Source organism: Protopterus annectens, chromosome 1.part2, assembly GCF_019279795.1.
Source record: "Protopterus annectens isolate FY-2018-M chromosome 1.part2, PAN1.0, whole genome shotgun sequence".
Lineage (NCBI taxonomy): Eukaryota > Metazoa > Chordata > Ceratodontiformes > Protopteridae > Protopterus > Protopterus annectens.
In genome coordinates this window covers 824,136,088-824,156,087 of record NC_056727.1, presented here as the reverse complement: position 1 = coordinate 824,156,087, position 20,000 = coordinate 824,136,088, and the positions used below count along the sequence as shown (strand labels likewise).

Sequence of the window (20,000 nt, the reverse complement as noted above, 5' to 3'; positions counted from 1 at the left end):
CTTTTGGCCCATTTGTTGCTGCCCAGGAGTAATACTCAGCCCTTCCATTCTTTGGTGAGAGTCAAATGGTAGAGAACAGGCCAGCTTGCTCGTACTTGAAGGTAGGATACCCTGTCCCTATTGGGAGCACCCCCCTGGCTGGCTCCTCTGAGCCCACTTTTGTTGTCCATCAAGTGGACTTATGCCTCTACTCTTCTGATTCTGCCTGGCTTTATTGGAGCTAAGCACATTGACAGTTTGGACTTCATGGGCTAACACCTAGTGTTCTGGTAAGTGGCACCTTTTTGATAAGCCGGAGCCCCCTCCTCCTTCCCTTCTAGTATAGTTAGCCCCCAGGCAGCTCCTACAGACATGCTAGCTGCTACTTGAACTTGGGTTGCTTATGGTACAGTAACAACTTCTTCCTTCTATGGCACAGAGCTGACATAGTGCTAGTCAATAAAACAAGTGAACCACTACTAGAGAGTTAGCACATGCATTGTTTTGACACTGCTTAGGAAGGCAGTTGGTATAGAAAATCATAAGATCAAAGCAGAAGAAAACGTAAGTGCAACAAAAGTTATAGGTTATAGATGCTACATTCATACCTCTGAACTGTCCAAATTTTCACAGAAAGTCCAGATTTTTGCCTCATATTTTCAGTCGGTTTCTTATAAGATGTTGTTTTCTGGCCAATGTGTATTGAATTGATTCATAGGTGTATAGGTGTGTACTAGGCTAATGGCCATGGGGCCTTTAGAAGCCTAGCTCATAGAAGTTCCCTGGCATTGTGCCATCTGTCATTGGTTCCTCACTACCCTCTTCAAGAAAAATCTTGATGAGTGGATAGGAAATAAAAAGTTTACCCTGGGGATCATTCCAGTGGCTCTACTTGATAGATGGCTAGTGAGGTGCTCTGCTTGACATGTATGGGAAGTCTATTCCAGAGCATGGGCTGTCTCTGGGTTATGAAACTGTCCATCCAGCATGTTCTGTTGATTGTGGTAATGAGGTTGAGGTCTTTGGAGCATGTGGTGTGGAGGGATTGGGATTTCTTGATGTAACATTTCTAACAGAGTTGGGTTAGACATGGCTTTGTAAGTCAAGCAGAGATCGCCTCTTAGTAGACGATATGAGACAGAGAATAGCTGGAGTTTTTTTAGTCTGTCCATGTAGGATATGTATTTAAGGCCTAGGGTCCTCTTTGTGAGGTAGTTTTGTAGCCTCTTCAGCTGTTGCAGGTGTCTAGTGAGGTACATGCCAAATGGGGCATTGTACTCAATGATTGTTCTAATGAGGGAAGAGTAGAGAGAAATTATGGCCTCTTTCTTCCTGGACACAAAACCCTTGGTAATGAGATGTGTCACATAGAAGGACTTTCTGACCACAGTGGCAATGTGCTGGTCGAAGGAGAGGTTGCTGTCAACCTGTGTCCCCAGATCTCTTATAATGCCTTCAGTGTTCAGTGGGCTCCCGTTGATGTGGTAATTAGTTGGAATTGAGTGTTTCCCAAAAGGGGATGATGACAGATTTTTTGGCATTAATCTTAAGGCCATGGTTTCAACACCAGTCATTGGTCTCAGTGAGGCCTTTCTGTAGGATGTCTGCATCACTTGGGAAGTTAATAATGGCTCCCAGCTTGCAGTCGTCTGCAAATATGGTCAGCCAGAGTCCCTCTGTGTTGGCCTGGACTTCTGAGAAGTAGATGCCAAACAGGAGAGGACCCAAGACCGATCCCTGTGGGACTGCAGTTGTGACTGGTCAGCAGTCTGACTTGGAGTTCACTACTTTCACACTGGGGGTTCTATCTGTGAATAGTTTGCAACTCACCTAATGGTATAGGGGTTGATGTTTAGTTTGGTGAGTTTATCAATAATTCCTGAGTGAGAAATGGTATCAAAGGCCTTGGCCAGATCAAGGTAGGCTGTATGAACTGCCTTACTTCATTCACCGCTCTGGTGACTGACTCAAAGAAGTCAACCAGGCTGAGCAGGCATGATCTACCTTTCACAAAACTAAATTGCATGGGATTTAGAGTTTGTTGATTCCCATTATCCTTGTTAATTAGGTCCATGATGATGCACTCTACAGCCTCACATATCAGACTCATCAGGCTAATGGGAAGATAATTTCCAGGGTCTGTAGTCACTCCTTCTTTATGGAGAGGGATGACTGTAGCAGTGAGCCATTCAGTAGGGACAAAGCTGGAGGTGAGGCTGTGAGTGAACAGAGCACACAGATGTGGTGCCAATTCACTTTCTAATTCAAGTAGAAAACAGCCAGGGCTATTTTTGGGTCCCATGGAAGCTGTATTCTTGGCCGTAGACAATGCAGCCTTAACCAGTGCTGCAGTAATGCAGGATGCCTGGCATTCTTCCGGTATTGAGATTGGTCCTTTGGGGAGGGAGAGAGGGGTAAAGCTGGCACTGAATCTGTTAGCCAGTATGTTGGCAATATCTGTTGGCTCAGTATAGGAGGTACCATTGTGCAGTAACTCTGAGCAAATCTGGGTATTGCCATGGAGATTTTTGATATAACTAAAGAAGGCTTTGTGGTTGTGTTTAGTGGCTGCCACAATTCTGCCTTCATAGCTGGCTTTGGAGGTTTTGATGAGGGATCTCAACTTTTTGTTGAGGCTAATAAGGGAATTTTTCCAGTTTTAGGACTTCACCTTTTCTGCAACAGTTTCTTCCTTCTGTTGTAGAGTTTATTAATGGCAGGGGACCACCAGACTGGCTTCCTTTTTCTGGAGGAGAGGGTCTTGGTTCCGTTGAATATGGCTAATTCCATGCATTTATGTATGTGTTCATACAGTGCATTGATGTATGATTCAGCAGTCATGCATCTATTTTCCATTGGCATGGGTGCTGTGAAGTTATCCACCTCTATTTTTATGAGTCCAAAGTCAGCTTTGGAGAAGTTTTTCATGGTGGATACCTTTGCAGGGGGTGTGGGTAAGATGTGGATTTCCATGGTGATTAGTTTGTTTTCGGATCTAATCAGGGAGGAATTGACTATTGGTGTAGAGCAGTGGTAGCCCATGTTAGTAATAATCAGGTCAAGGATGTTGCTTCCTCTAGTGAGCTGGTCCAGGGCATTGGAATTGATGAATTCCAGGAAGTCTTGGGCCAGTGCATTAGTGCATTAGTGCTTGAGTAGTTTTCCTAGTGATGAAGGGGTAGTTGAAGTCTCCTAGTATGAGAGTGTTGGGTTGGACCTTGATAGATTTTAGGGTGCTTAGGAATGTGGAGCAAGAGTCTGTGGACATGGTTGGGGACCTATAGCAGGCTATGACCTGGATCGCAGTTTTACCCAATGTTAGTTGCACCTGAAGTATCTCATATGCATTATGCTGGGCTACTAGTTTAGAGGTGTACATATCCTTGATGAATATGGAGACACCACCGCCTTTGGAAATTTGGACCATGTTTCTGGGCAGAAAGGTGTGGAAAGAGTTATAGCCTGGTAGCGCAGGGGTGCTTTCTGTGGCTTTTAGGATTAAAGTCAGAAAACATTGACAGACATTTGAGTTTCGGACTTCATAACCTTCAGAAATTTCATTCTAATTCAACACCTGTTGTTCTATCACCTTTCTACAATTGTAAAAGTGATATTTAAAAACTGTCCCTAGTTTTGGGCCTTTGTCCCCCCCCCCTATTATTTATGGCTTTGTCCAGATTTCTTGCTCTAAGAGGTAGAGAGGTATGGTTGGACTACAAGATTCAGGTATGTGTAGTTCTCAAAAGAAAAGAACTTAGTACTGAAATCAATTCAGTGTTTTGTAATGCACCTGCAATTTTTCAGACAGGAATAAACATTTTATGCCAGATATACTAAATCTACAGTTTTAAAATGCATGCTTTGCTATTTTTTTACTGATGATATTTCTTTCTTTTCTTTCCCTTTTCTATGGCATTGCAGAAGTTTATGATGAAGGTAAGCAGTGTATTTCCTTTTTAAATACGTCGGAATACTGCATAGTAACATTTTGTAATAAAACTGTTAGCTGTTTACCTTGCTTATGCCAAACAAATGTAATACGATGCTGTTAAGTATTTTTGTGGTGGGAATAGTATCAGTTAAGTTTAGCAGGTCAAGAAAATAAGACCGTATAGAAAAGCCTGAGAAGTTAATAATGCCATCTAATTGAGATTTCATAGTCGATTAGCTTGTTCAGCATGTGGGTTGTCCACTATTTAATACAGATTTAGTTTAAAGCACAGCTTATAGACCGTGTGCAAAAAAATTGCTATAGATGTCCCTTAATGACATGCATGAGCTACAGATGTCATCTAATGACAGATATCACTCATATAACAGATGAATACCAAAGAGTCATTCTTTAACCATAACTTTAGCTTCTATGCATTTTCACCTTAGTATAAGCAATGGATAGTAACAAGATTATCACTAATGAAAGGAAAGAAGGCTAAAGATGTTTACATGGTGAAAGACAATGAAAACAGGCAGCTGTGTGGAATGGCTTGCTTTTATACCTGGTATGGGCACCGTTAAATTTCTTCACCTTGAATTATGAGCAGTGCTAGATAAATCCTAAGTAAGACTGCACTGATGTAAGACAGTAATGTCACTAACATAATGTTCTTCCATCAAATTAACCTTTGTTTACCGCAGTTATCCAGATAGTAGTAGCACAGTTCTTCTTGGTAACGTTTTCAAAGAAGTGGTTTTGAAGGAATACATTTAGCATGTAGGAATTGAAAAAAAAACATAAATATTTAGCTGCCAGTGTTTCTTGCAGCAAAGCACAAGCAGAAGTAGTCAGTCTCATTCAAGGAATTGCTGGCTACAACTTAACACAGTTGTCTGCGGATGGTGGCCTCAGTGGCCAGAGCACAGTCGGGCAGTGCTGAAGCATGAGTTAGGCTGCTGAGCAGCTCAGTCATACACAGTAGGGTTTTGAGCAGACAGTGCATGTTTTGCATGTGTATTGCATGGCAATCATTGCACATGTGTTGCAGATGCAACAAGTTCCAAGATGCAGGCTTCACTGCATAATTGAATAAAAACAGCAGGCACCCTCTGAACTCCTGCTGTGGGTACGTTGTCCCTCCCAGCTGGATGTAGGCTGCCATGAGCAGTGGACTATACTGACATGGGACTGCTGTCCTTACTCCCCTTGAGGTTTATACACATTGAGCAACTTCATTTATTGTTATTATTGCAGGCTTTTTTTAAAAGCCTTCTCCTGAACTAGGATTTGTTGTGAAGCAGAACCTCGTATGTTTCTGCAGACTGACACTAAGCTGGTTGACACCCTTTCTGAATCCCACCAGCATATACTGTACATACTGAGGACAAGGAGGAGGAAGGTACAAACTCCCCTTTTTTTGACGGTTTTGAGTTCTGTCATTTTTGAATGATTCCTTAAGAGAGTTACACAGAATTGCATTCTGTGAGCTGTAATTCCCCATTATTTGTTAGTAGCTGCTACCTTTATTTCTTTCCAGCAACCATACCAGGGACGAGCAGCATGTCGAACAGAAAACTTTGTAACAACCATCTGATCCTTCTCCTTCACATGCGGGGGGGGCAGTTCTGCAATCTCAAAGAGTTCATTTAATAATGACTTTGTACATTATTTTCTACATTGCTGCCCATTTCCTGGACAAATTGAGAATATGTGCCAGCTATACTTCATTCAGAGGAAAGTCCCTCATTTTCAGTCTTTAATTCCTCATTTTACACTATCTCATAATAAAAAGGTTTGACACACATCTTCTGTTGAGAATTTTTTAAAATATTAATAGTAAATAAGGCTGAATAGTACCAGATCATAGTAAATCATCAAACAAATGCTTTGTAAGTATGAAGGGACAATTAATAAACATGGTGTGAGCTTCCTTGTTGAAGTTGTTATTGAGTGTTTCACATTTTGCTTGCTTATTTTATGTATTTATTGTATTTGTTGACCAGGATGGTCTGACAGGGTATAGTCCCTTTTGAGTGGATGCCCAGGGAGAAAAGCTCCAAGGATGAATGTACAAAATTTGTTCTGCATTATGAGAAATATTATGCCACATTTTAGGGATGGAAGATTTAGAGATATGGTTATGAGCAGCAGCAATTAAAAATGATGTGAAGCTTTTTAAAGGATACTTAATATGGTCTGAAAAACAGTATCAAAAAGAAGTCACAGCATATAATGCAGGAATGCATGACAGAGGTTGAAGGTATCAAAATTTTGAATGCCTGCCATAGCACTATTTTTTTTTATTTTCTCTCACCTCTGTACTCTCACCTCTGTCCAAAATATTGGAGAGGTGCATACACAAACAACTCATGGACTATCTTAACACCAATAATCTTTTCACAGACACTCAACATAGCTTCAGGCCACATCACAGCACCACAACTGCACTTATTTCATTCACTCACATAGTTAACAACCACAGAAATAATGGCAAATATGTCTCTGCTGTCTTTCTTGACCTCTCCAAGGCATTTGATATGGTCATAATATTCTAATTAAATCCCTCTCTGCACTAAATCTTGGTACATCCACCATTTCCTGGTTCCAAAGCTACTTGACAGGCAGCAAGCAGTTCAATGGAGGCAAGAACTCTGACCTTTATTATCTATCTCTTTAGGAGTTCTCCAAGGCTCCATCCTCGGACCTCTACTCTTTTCTGTCTTCACTAATAACCTCCATACCTGTACTCTGGAAGCCTCAGTCATCCAATATGCAGATGTCTCAGCACTAATCGGCTCTTCTCCTTCCCTCTAGGATCTGCAAAACCAAACTCAGGCCTCTTTCCTCTCTGTGGAAAAATGGCTTACCAATTATCAATTAATACTTAACCCAAATAAAACCAAACCTCTCATTTTATAGGTTCATAGGTTCATAGGTTCATACTAGGCTATCTGCCCGAGGGCATTTACAAGCCTAGCCCATCGTTTTGTGGCTTACGCCACCCCTTTAGTATTTATTTTGCTGTGCCTCTGTCGAGCAGTGACACTGAGGTAACCCTGGGGTATATCTGCGATCTCCCATCCATTGGTCAAGATTTCTCTTGAACAAGGCCAGCGAGGTGCTCTGCCTCACATGTACCGGGATTTTGTTCCACAGCATAGGGAGTCTTTGGGTGATGAATCTATCCCTCCAGCACGTCCTATTAATAGCCGTGTCGAGGTTTAAGTCTCCCGCCCTTGTGGCTCTGATGGATCTAGATTTTTTGAGGTGAAGCATATTCATCAAATCTGGGTTTGACATGGCCTTGTATGTTAGGCAAAGGTCACCTCTGAGCAAGCGGTAAGCGACTGAATAGAGCTGGAGTTCTTTCAGTCGGGCAGCATAGGATAGATTTTGAGACCCTTTATCCTTTTGGTGAGGAACTTTTGTGGCCTCTCCAGCTGCTGCAAGTGTCGGGTCAGATACATTCGAATGGGGCATTGTACTCAATCATTGGTCTGATGAGTGATGAGTAAAGGGAGACTATAACCTCCCTTGATCTAGATGAGAATCCCTTCATGATAAGGTGGGCAATGTAGAAGGTCTTCCTAACTACTTTAGCTACATGGGTGTTGAATGACAGACTACTATCAACCTGGGTCCCCAGGTCCCTGATAACTTCTTCTGTGCTCAGTGGATTGCCACCTATTTGGTAGCTAGGGTAACCTTGTTTTTCCCGAAGGGTATGACTATGCATTTTTGGCATTTAACTTTAGGCCATGGCTCTGGCACCAGTTATCCGCTTCTGTGAGACCCTTCTGAAGGATATCTGTGTCAGATGTGTTTTCTACTATGGCCCAGTTTGCAGTCATCTGCAAACTTTGTCAGCCATAACCCTCCTGTGTTTGCTTGTACTGGAAAAGTAGATGCCAAACAAGAGTGGGCCCAGGACTGAGCCCTGTGGGACACCACTTGTGACAGGCTTTGAGTCTGACATGGCGCCAGCAACTCTGACCCTGTGGGTTCTGTCACTCAGCCAGTTTGCAACCCATCTTGTGATGTATGGGTTAACATTTAAGCTGATGAGTTTTTCAATGATACCTGAGTGGGGTATTGTATCAAGGCCTTAGCCAGATCGAGGTAGGCTGTATGGACTGCCTTTCCTCATCAATGGCTTTGGTGACTGTTTCAAAAGTCAACCAAGTTTAAAAGGCATGATCTGCCTTTGACAAAGCCAAACTGGGTTGGATCCAAAGTCTGCAAATTCCCTATATCTTTATTTATGAGGTCCATTATGATCCTCTCCATGGCTTTGCAGATAAGGCTTGTCAAGCTAATGGGCCGGTAATTTCCAGGGTCAGTGGAGGCACCGCCTTTGTGAAGTGGGACCACAGTTGCAGTGCGCCACTCCCTGGGTACGTATCCAGAGGTAAGACTTTGATTAAACAGCTGTCCTAGCTGTGGGTTTAATTCCTCATTGAGTTCATGGAGCACACAGCCGGGGACACCATCAGGTCCCATGGATGCTGTGTTTTTTGCTTTGGAGAGAGCAGTTCTCACTTGGGCGCGGGAGATGTTGGGGGGGCGGCAATCGTTTGGTATAGATATCTCTCCTTTGGGGGGGGAGGGAGGGGAGAAGTTTGCACTGAACCTGTCAGCCAGTATGTTGGCAATGTCTGTAGGATCAGTAATCTTCACATCATTATGAACTAGTTCTGAGCATATCTGGGAGTTTCCTCCTAGGTTTCTAACATAGCTAAAGAAGGCCTTATGATTGTCTTTTGAGTCTTTAGCTATTTTCTCTCGAAATTTGCTTTGGATGATTTTATGAGAGCTCTTAGTTTTTTACTTATAGTGATCAAGGGTGTCTTACCTTTTAAGGATTTTGCTCTATCTTGTAGTAGCTTCCTCCTTTTGTTGTAGAGTTTGTTTATGGCTGGGGTCCACCAGACTGGACGCTTGCCTTTGGTACAAAGAGTCTTTGTTTTGCTTGGGATTGCCTTATCCATGCAGTCCTGCAGGTGCTGGTAGAAGGCATTTGTAAGTGATTCAGCGGCTTGAGTACTGTTTTCCGCGCTCGGGGCCTTAAAGGAGACCACACTAGTCTTTAGAAGTGTGAAGTCGGCTTTGAGAAGTTCTTTACTGTGGTCTTTTTATTTCAGGTGGGGTGGGATGAGGACCTCCAGCGAGATTAGTTTGTGATCTGATCTCACCAGTGAGGGGTATACTTCGGTGTTGAACATTGTGCTCCCATGTTCGTGATGATGAGATCAAGTATGTTATCTCCTCTTGTGGGAATGGTGACTAGTTGTTCCATGGCATTTGAGTTTATGAATTCCAGGAACTTTTGGGCTAGGGTGTTTGGGCTTGAGTAGTGTTCCCAGTCTATATTTGGGTAATTGAAGTCACCTAGTATGATGGTGTTTGGTGATACATTTATCCCTCTAGTGTTTTCAGGAAGGCCATGTGAGGTTCCTGAGTTTGTGAGGGTGGCCTGTAACATGCTACAATTTGCAGAGCAGTCTTGCCTACAGTTAATTGCACCTGGATGGTCTCCGATGCATCATGCGTTGCCACCAGTCTTGAGGTGTGGGTGTCCTTGATGAATATGGATACCCTCCTTTCTTGGTATTTTCCTGATTTTGGGGCCGGAACGCATGATATGAGGTAAAACCTGATAGCGCTGGGGTGCTCTCAGGAGCCTTGAACCAGGTTTCTGTCACAGCACAGACATCGATGTTCTCCATACTGAGAAGGGCCTCGAGTGCGCATTTTGAGATTTAGACTTCTGGCATTGAGCAGCATTACCCTTAGTTTTTTCCTTTTTGTGTTCTAGGGTGGTAGGTTTAGAATTTGAGCCTTGCCTAAAAAGGCACTATGGGGTGGCAAGAGCCTTTGCCAATATCCGAATCCCAGGGTGACAGGTGCAAGCCGCCCTTGCGGCAGCGTGGCTTGTCCAGCATGTCATCCCAGGCAGACAGATACTGGATCCCCTTTGAATGACACCAGTGTTTAAGCCAATTGTTAAAGCTGATCATCTTATCTCTGTATTGTGGCATCATTCTTGGTGAAGGTAGGATACTGCTCAAGGTCAGGGTCATACCTGCCTGGGCTACATAATCAGAGAGCTCCTCAATGTCTCTTTTCATGTAGTCCAAGGAGGTACGCCTCAGGTCGCTTACACCAGCGTGGACAATGACTGAGTCATATTTGTACCTGCTGTTGAGAGACCTGAGTGCTTGCTATGTGGCGGATTCTAGCGCCCGACAGACAGCTTACTGTGACCTTCTCCTTACTCAGTCTGGTGAGCGGGACGCCAGTGTGTCTGACTATGGAGTCACCAATGACTAGTGTGTCTGGCATTGTGTTTGGCCTTAAGGGCTGTGACTGTTTGACACTCTGACTGTGAGGTCTATGTGTTGCAGGTGTTGTGTTCTGAGGTGGTGGTTGTTTGGGTGTCTGCTTTGGTGGCCTCTGCTGTTTTGGTAGATTTTTGATCAGAGCCTCCGAGTATGTCTTTGTGTGTTTATGTGTATGATTTGAGGTTGTAATGGTACTATGTGAGACTGGGTCTATAGTGTGTGTGGTAACCTTCTCCTCCTGACTGGTCTTGCCAGTCCTATGTTGAGAGAGCTCAGCCTCCAGTTTGGCCGTATAGTTGCATCTCTCGCATGTATTTGTGTTTTGTGGGAGGAGGAGAGGGTTGTCTGTGTACATGAGGCAATTGTAACATTGCCTCAATATTCCCAGGATCACCAGCTGAGCAGGAGAGGACACTAGCAACTGATCCCTCGACATGCTAGAAGGATAGACAAAAAACTTTAAAAAAGATTCCGGGGGATGTGGGTGACCGAGAAATGGGGGGGGTTGCCTTTTTGGGGTGCTATCTATGACAAGAGTGCCGTATCAAGGTAATAAGTACTGTAGGAGCAAGTGCTGCCCTACTAATCACTCCACTCCCCTACCCTCATTTACCATCTTTTCTAACAACAAAACAGCCATCTTCCCAGTCCCTCACACCAAGCTACTAGGTGTAGAGATAGACTGCAAAATGATATCTGATACCAACATCTCTCTCACCATAAGGAAGGTACACAAAAAACAATTCCTCCCAAACAGCACCAGAGCTATAATAGCACAAACTGATCTTATTTCTACACTTCTATATGCCTCTCCCATTCTCACCAAACTGAGAAAATCAGATCTAACTAAACTTAACACTTGCTGTAACAAAATAGCAAGGCGCGCCACCAATAGCCCTTACAAAACACACCACTGCCTAGCCCTTCAATAACTCAACTGGCTAGAAATTCCCTATCTCCTCCTGTACAATCAGCGCTCACTAACCTATAAGATTTCAAACTACCCCGAGACAACCCCTGCATTACAAAAACTAATACATTCTTACTCCAGTACTAGAGCTCTACACTCCAACAACAAACCTCTTCTTGAAGTCACTAAATCCAACAACTCTGCAGGGGCCTCCCTCTACTCAAACTATATTGCTAAGAAATGTAACTCTCTGCCCACTAACATAACATGTGCTACATCCTTATCTCTTTTCAAGAAATCTCTGAAAACACACCTCTACACTAATTGGGCTTGCCACTGTGACACCCCAGGCTAATCCTACTCCAGCCTATTCTGGCTCATCCCTAGACAAAGTCCTCCTCCCTTATTATCAGGTTGAGACTTCTATTCTTTCTACTATCTCTTATTAAGCTACTCTCTGTTCTTTCCACACCTCTCCTCCTGTCAAGTCACAACATTGCTTGCATACACCATAGTATTATATAATTTTGAGTGTTATACTGATGTACTGTTTGATGTTTACGCCATAGAATTATATCATTCTGAGTTTTTACTCAGTAAAACTGAGTATAAACTGTAGTACTGCATGTATGGTTTTAATGTTCTACTGTCTATTGCAGAATCATAGCTTTATTTTTAACACTCTGTTCACATGTAATTTCATGGAATCTTGTGTCATTGTTGTATTAACCTTTGTTATAATTGGAGCTTTTCTCCTTGGGCCTCCACTGAAAAAGGACTTGTGTCCAGTTGGACTTTCCCGGTTACCAAATGTAAAATAAATAAATAAAATAAATGATTTAACATTTGTTTACCGGGAAGGTCCAACTTGGAACAAAGCCAATTTTCAGTGGAGGCCTGGGGATAAACACTCCAGACATATGTCTTTGTAACTAAAAATCTTCGTAACTAAAACAGTTCAGATCACAATGATTCAAATACACTCTAGTTTGAATCACAAAAATTCCAAAAAATACAAAATCTGTTTTTTTTTGCAGGGAGGCTTAGCTTGCCCCACCCCCTGCTAATTATATACAACCCAGAGATTGCACTACAATGAGGAACTAGCAAATACCTCTTCCTCACTGTACCGCAATCTCAGACTGAGAAAAGCTGGTACATGCAATCCACCACTTTTCGATAATCTGTACCTGCTTTTTTCATTTGGAAAGTTGCCTAATCAATGGGTTGAAGGGAATCACTAATGCAGATATAGCTAACTGTGGTAGTGTTGACTTGGAAGAGGTTAATCAAAGAATGTTGTGTGGCTCATTTATTTTGCAGTGTGAAAGATAGGTTCAGTGCAAACTTCACCCCACCCTCACCCCACCAAAGGGCCCATTTCCATACCAGAAGATTGTACTGCCCCTAAAATCACAGACACACAGGTGAAAATAGCACTTTCCAAGGCAAGAAACACAGCATCCATGGGACCAGACAGCATCCCAGGCTGCGTACTACATGAACTCCAAAACAAATTAATCCCTCACCTTAATGCCATGTTTAACCACAGCCTCACCCCAGGCTATGTGCCCACAGAGTGGCACATGGCAACAGTTGTACCACTCCACAAAGGAGGTGCCACCACTGACCCTGGGAATTATCACCCCATCAGCCTGACTAGTCTCTTCTGCAAGACCATGGAGCACATCATCATGGAACTCATAAACAAACTTATTGGGAACCTACAAACCCTTGACCCCACCCAGTTTGAGTTTGTAAGGGGAAGGTCTTGTCTCCTAAATCTGGTAGACTTTTTCAAAATGGTCACTAAAGCAATAGTTGAGGGAAAGGTGGTTCACACAGCATACCTTGATTTTGCAAAGGCCTTCGATACCATTCCCCACTCAGGAATTATTGACAAACTCACCAACCTAAATATAAACCCCTACATTACAAGATGGGTTGCTAACTGGCTCATGGGTAGAACCCATTCAGTGAGAATAGGAAATGCTAGATCTGACTCCAAACTGGTGACTAGTGGTGTGCCACAGGGCTCAGTCCTGGGACCCCTCCTGTTCGGTATCTACATTTGGGGGTACAAGCAAACACAGAGGGACTACGGCTAACAAAGTTCCCAGATGACTGCAAACTGGGTGCCATAATTGAGACCTCTACTGATGTAGATATCCTTCAAAAGGGTCTTACGGACACAGATACGTGGTGCCAAAACCACAGCCTCAAGCTAAATGCCAAAAAGTGCATTGCCATTCCCTTTGGAAAAAAACAAGTACGTATGAATTACAACATAGGTGATAGCCCACTTACCATGGAGAGTGTGATAAGAGACCTATGGACTCAGGTGGACAGTAACCTTTCCTTCGACAACCATATTGCTAAAGTGGTTAGAAAATCCTTCTACATGGCCCACCTTATCACAAAAGAGTTTGCATCCAGAAATAAGGATGTTATTGTCCCCCTCTACTCATCACTCATTAGACCCATTATTGAATATAATGCCCCATTCAGGATGTACCTAACAAGACATCTGCAACAACTGGAGAGGCCTCAAAAGTACCTCACAAAGAGGATATCAGGATTCAAACAGTTGCTCTATGCTATGAGGCTAAAAAAACTGAGACTGTACTCGGTCGCATACAGCTACTCAGAGGTGATCTCTGCCTGACATACAAGGCTATGTCAAACCCTGAATTGCTAGAAATGCTCCACCTAAGGAAAACCCAATCCACTAGAGCTACTCACTCAAGGGACATAAACATGACATCAACAATAAACAGGACTTGTTGGAGGGACAGATTCGTGTCCCAGAGACTTCCCTTGCTCTGGAATAGGGTCCCCATAAATGTGAGGCAGAGCTCCTCATTAGTGCTCTTCAAGAGGAATCTTGATGAGTGGGTGGGAAACAGGAAATTCACCCCAAGAATCACTTCGATGGCCCTGCTAGACGGGCACAGGAAACTAAACCACTTGGGAGGGAAGCGTAAGCAAAAATTTTTTTTTGGCTAGGCTTAATTATGCCCTAAGGCCAATAGCCTAGTAACTACCTATAAACCTATGAACTAAAACTCTGATAAAGCCAGTAATGTCAAGACAAAACTGAAGTAGTCTTTTTTGAAACAAAAAAGCATTTGTTTTACTTATGGAAAGAAAATAATTTATGATGGATTTGAATTTTTGTGCTTAATAAAAAAATAACTTACTTAAATGACACGTATCACTTGCTAATTTATTAAACAGGAAACCAAAGCAATATCTGAAACTGAGTTAGAAAAAAAATCTGCTGCATTTCTAAAAAAAAGTGTAGAATAGGAATGCCAGTTTTATAAGTTTCTCCATACTGCAGTGTAGCTTTAGAAGAGACATAAGAAAGCTATTTATTAATACTTGTATGCAGATGTACATATTTCAATCAAATTTCTCTTTTATTGCTGCCTAATCTTTGCTATTTTTTCTTATGATTTCCCCAGCTTCTCATCAGTTGAGCGGTGATGTTGTGAGGTGAAGGTGTGCAATGCAAACATGAGACTTCTTGCCCCACCTTCATAGAAACTTAGCCATGTTTCACCATAATCTCCTCTGTCACACTACACCCTCCCTTAGACATTCAGAGCCACCACCAGAGACATGAGAGGGAACACCCATGCAACCTCCCAACCTGCCTGGGATTGGCACATCTTCCATTCCTCCCTCCTTTCCAGTCTGTCAGTCACCCAAGACACTAATCGAACAGCCTGGGCTTTATCCTTCTGTGCCACCAGAGCAGCTACATATATACCTCTCAGCTGTACCTAATTACACAGAATTTCCTGGTTTTGAGACTTAAATAATGGGGTGCCACGAATTCCCGAGTGGTCCCTTTAAATCATGATTTTTTTCTTTATTTACAATGTTTAGTTAAAGGGCCAGTAGGTGCTTATTCAGATGTTTCCTCATTTCTCAAATGTTTTATCCCCTATTGGCTGAATGTAGCTCTATACATCTGTCACAGTGCTTTGGAATAACAAATAACAATGTTGACTGTTTCTTCCATTCCTGTACTTACAGCTCCAGTATTTTCAGCCAGCTTTAAGCCTACAACATTCTTGCAGAGCTGTACAGATAGTGTGGGCACTGTAATGGCTTAATAATAATAACACCCTTTTGCTTTTTTCAAGTTTTCTTTGCTGCTGCTCAAGGACCACCCACAGACCACCCTCCTGTAGTCCTTTCGCTCTGGAGATGCACCCATTAATTTAGTTATTTTTCTTATTTGTCTACCGCATTTACATGCTAGAACTTCTGTTAGTATGCATGGGGGCAAAGAAATGACAAACAAACTGAACTGATCTTTATCAGGTAAACTTGGAGGTACGAGTTGTACCTTGAAAGTTTCGAAACTGAATACCTCTTGACAGATAAGCGCCGCACTAAAAAAAGTAGTTTTCTTTGTATTGTGGTCATTATCCATAGTGGATGGTCACATTCTTTGCTACATTTACAGATATCGTTGTCCTTATCATATCCTGTCTGCAAATGCAAGGTGAAGTTGTAATACTTTGCAAATTATTTCTTATATGAATAAATTCTGAGCAAGAAACTACATGTTAAATCTAGTAGAATGCTCACATCTGCTGCTCTGCATAATACATTTAAATTAATTATCATAAAGCAATGTACAATGCATTATATATCACTTTCAATAGTTTTATAAGATGCTCCACTGTGTGTCAGAAGAACTAGATTTATTTTCTCCATACTGCTTGGCAATGACACTATCATTTAAAACAGATGGTTTAAAACGGGGTTTCAGTTTCCCAACAGTAACTGAAAGCTTCTCTAAATCACAGTAATCCACTTCACTTTCACAATGTAGGCAGCTGTCTACCTGAACAAATTTTTATTTAACTTTGAAAGAACTATTACTGCTTTAGCCAAACCAAGTTGCTTATGTGCCTGTAAGTATGACAATACAGGCTGCAACTATCAGTGAAGTCAAGCACACACACACACAAATAGGATTACAAAAACAACACACAAGCTGAGGGTGTGATGGTAATACTTCATGCTTTTGTTAGCTCTGTGTAATTGTTAAAGCATTAGTGAAATGTTGTTGATACCAGTTGCAAACGTAAATATTGTTTTAAATAAATATATTTGTTCCCTTCTTGATAGAAAACTATGGTCCCCATTATGCTTTAGCACAGGATATACTTCCAGGTGAATGAGGGCGAACTGGTGTAGAAGCTGGTTTATGAAGATGTTACTGTGGTGTGTAATATGTATCGGAACCTTTTAATATTGCTATTGCAGGCAATTAAAAGATAAAGCTGGGCTGGGCATCTCTGGGAAGTGGGAAATAATTTGCTCACTCTAGTTGGTGGACAGCGGCGCATGTATTTTGTTGAGGGATCTTAACTGTACCTGCAATAGCAAGGAGACAGTCATTTCCTGGAAACATTTCTTTTCTTTTAATCCAGGTATGTTATTTATTTGCATTCTCCGCTGACCTTACAGTTTTGTTGGCTGATATATATATATGCTTATCCTTCAGTCATAAATAACTATTATTTTTTTGTAAGGTTCTGTAATGTGATCGCTTGTTCTTGGCTGTTAAAATAATGATCGCATTACAGACTTGCACCACAGGCAGTCAACCCATTTTTCTGAGCTATAGCTCTGCAAGCAGTATGGATTATCGGTTATTCTACTTTCAGTTCTCCAGTATGATTTATTTCTACAGCAAAGAATATATAATGGGATTTCTGTGAAAAAGGCATGTAGTTGAATGTGCAGTTGTGCCTTTTCACTCTCTGTTGTAGTGGCCCTTATTTTTTTATTATTTTAATTATTATTATTATTATTATTATTGTTTATTTATTTTTGGAGTGAAGACTCTGGCTGAGCTGTAATACTCTACCCAGTTAAAAAATGCTTAAAAATTTAAAAGGGGCAATCTCACTGTTTAAAATTCAGTCAGAATTCTTTTTTGAATGGGTAGTGACAATGTGCTTATCAGCAACACTCACTATGTTGTATGCATAAACATGGAACCCCTCACTCCATCATCTTACTCTAGTATGCTGTTCTGTCTATGGTCATGTTCCACATAGGAAATGGGTAGCTATTTTTTTTTTGTTTGAGCTAATTTGCTCCTAAAAGACATAGATGTCATAAGGTACATTTATCCACAGAACGGGTTTTGTCAAGTTCTCCTTTACTAATGCAGCAAGCTCTAAAGTTATTTTGGTACTGGCTGCATGTGTAAAAGACAACTAACAGAAAAAAACAGATCACTGTAAATGAAAATTGATAATCGGAGAGAGAAAAAAATAGTTAAACCTGATTTTCCGTTAGTTTTAAAATGCAGAAGCAAACCCTGTAATTAGATGGCAAATATATGCAGACTAAGTTAGAGAATGCCATTCACTGATCCTTTTTTTGTCATATACAAAGGCAGCAAGCCTAGTTCTTCATGCCTTACTGGTGGATTGTAGAAGTTTGAGTAGACTTTTATGATGGAAATGTTTTGAATTGGGTAGTTTTCTCATTATTGGTTCATGCATTTTGTTTCATTATTTACTGGAAAAATGTTCAAAACAATAAATTTAAAACACGCTCTATAAAGTGTGCTGTATTATACAAGGAGTATAATGTTATACAATCAGGAAGGTGTATCAAAGAACACATGTCTATTTCGTGTGCAAGGGGCCTATGATTTGAAAACAGCCCAAGGTAATCTTTATCTGCCACTGGCCAGATGCATTTTCTTTGAATGTGGATTTCAATGCTGTTTCAATGAATGTGAGTTTCAAGGGCAAAGAGGTTTTAATGCTAAGTCCATTTTCATTGTGAGACTGTATTGCTTTATTTAGCTGATGTCTATTAGATTTTGTGCTATAAAATGTAAAATAAAAGTTTTAAATGAAATCCAAATAATCATTGCAGAAGTAAAGCAGTATGCACATTACAGTGTTTATGGTAAATGGGGTGAAATAACTAAGTAATGGGACATTGGAATGGCTGCAGGGGAGAGGGCTGTGTATGGGGGGGCCCCATTCAACCTTGATTTTGTGAGGGGGGAAGGGCATCAAATTGAAAGACAGCCCCAGACGGCACAAACTCTAGCTACACCACTGATCAGTAGGGCATGAAGAATGACTTTTAGAAGTCCTAGCGAACTATAATTTTCTTTTGCTAAGATTAGAATATTGCCTGACATTAAATGCCCTACGTTTACCAAAAAAGCACGTACTGCAAGTCAACAAAAACAAAATGCTAAGGTTCATCTTTTCCCTTCCCAGTAAACATCACTGCTACACATTTCAAAAAATGGTTACCATTTACTATAGTGTCTGGGGCCATATTTTGGTTGTTTGTTCTTCAGTTTGTATTTGAAGGTTGGTATCCCATAATTCCACTGGGGTGGGCAGGGTTTCATAATTATACATGCAAATTTTATGTTAATTAGTGTACAGATTTGTACCTATTTTCCATGGGCCTTTGTCCAGATTTTTGATGTTTACAGGTAGAGAGGTATGGCTACATATCTCCCATCTTTGAGATCATATGACCATGGAGTTGGAATATTTAAGTCAGTGGGCTGAGGACCTAGGTGCACATAGGAAGCACGGGGGAGTTTGCCTGTCACATGTAAAATGGTTTATTTACATATCATGCTGTTATTTGGGATTTTACTTCAATTCCAGTAGTTTAAGTGCCAGTATTTTTAAACTTTATTACTAAACAGAGGTGATTTTTTTTTGTTTGACATTGTTGTGGTTTGTTGTATATAGATGTCTGTCTATAGCTAGAAAGATATATATAGGTATGTACATATGTGTGTATATATATATATATATATATATATATATATATATATATATATATATAGTGAGAGAGAGAGAGAGAGGTATATACATATGTATATACAAGGACAGGGAGAAACACCTACCCCGGGATTCATGAACCTTGCGCCAGGCGCCAGCATAGCGTCGGCGTTATAAAGCCAAATATGGCCACCGAGCGATTCAGGTATGAAGCAATCCACGTGCACTACCGGGCGGCGCCGCCCAGCGAGGTATGCTAATCACACTGTGTGCGGTATTGCACCATGCAAATGAAGGCAAATAGCGATTCACGGTGGGGCATGTAGCGTAAGACGCAATGTAAACCGAAAAACGGTTTACATTTACCCAAACATGACCAAGGAGTAACGGAAGGCTGTCAACGTCAGGTATCATACAGGTGCAATATGCCAAAGGCGAAAGGCACCGAGAATGTCCAAAGAAAACATGCACAACTGTAAATAATGACAAAAATGTCATGTACGTAGAAACCACAGCAGAACCCCGGATATGTGTACAGAAGGTGCAAAGCAATGAAATAATATGACAATGTCCTAAAAGAGCTGTATAATACACATCAGCTGTACAGCCACCACACACCATAGTATGTATGGAAAGCCCAACCCCAGCGCAAGGGTTGTCAAGGAGTGGTGGCAGTGTTCGCCAGAACCATGTATTAGCAGTCAATGCCATGCAAATGAGGCAGATAATAGTGAATCGCAAAGCTGGCGCCGTGTAAGGATGGAGCAAATGGCGCAGCGGTACTACACCGAGGAGTGGCCTACATGAGATACATGTCAATCGCAGAGGGTGTGCCACTGTAGGAGGAAGCATATTGGAGGCCAGCAAACCTGGGCTGTACAATGCACATCACAGCAGCAGGACCGGCGTGAGGAAATAGATGCGCTTGAGAGTACATAATGCGCGCGACAGATGCATGTGCACGAGGATGACTATGTTCCCCAACACAGTCATGTGACGGCCTCCCGTCAACAACCACGGATATAGGAAGG

At 41.7% G+C, this 20,000-nt stretch overlaps 1 protein-coding gene across 1 annotated transcript in view; it reads left to right on the top strand.

The window, feature by feature from the left end:
* RYR2 (ryanodine receptor 2) overlaps positions 1-20,000 on the top strand; it is a 6,224,161-nt gene that overhangs the window by 1,488,139 nt on the left and 4,716,022 nt on the right. The window contains exon 5 of the mRNA XM_044059048.1: positions 3,901-3,915. Coding sequence (XP_043914983.1) covers positions 3,901-3,915 — 15 coding nt within the window. The remainder of the gene's footprint in view (positions 1-3,900; positions 3,916-20,000) is intronic.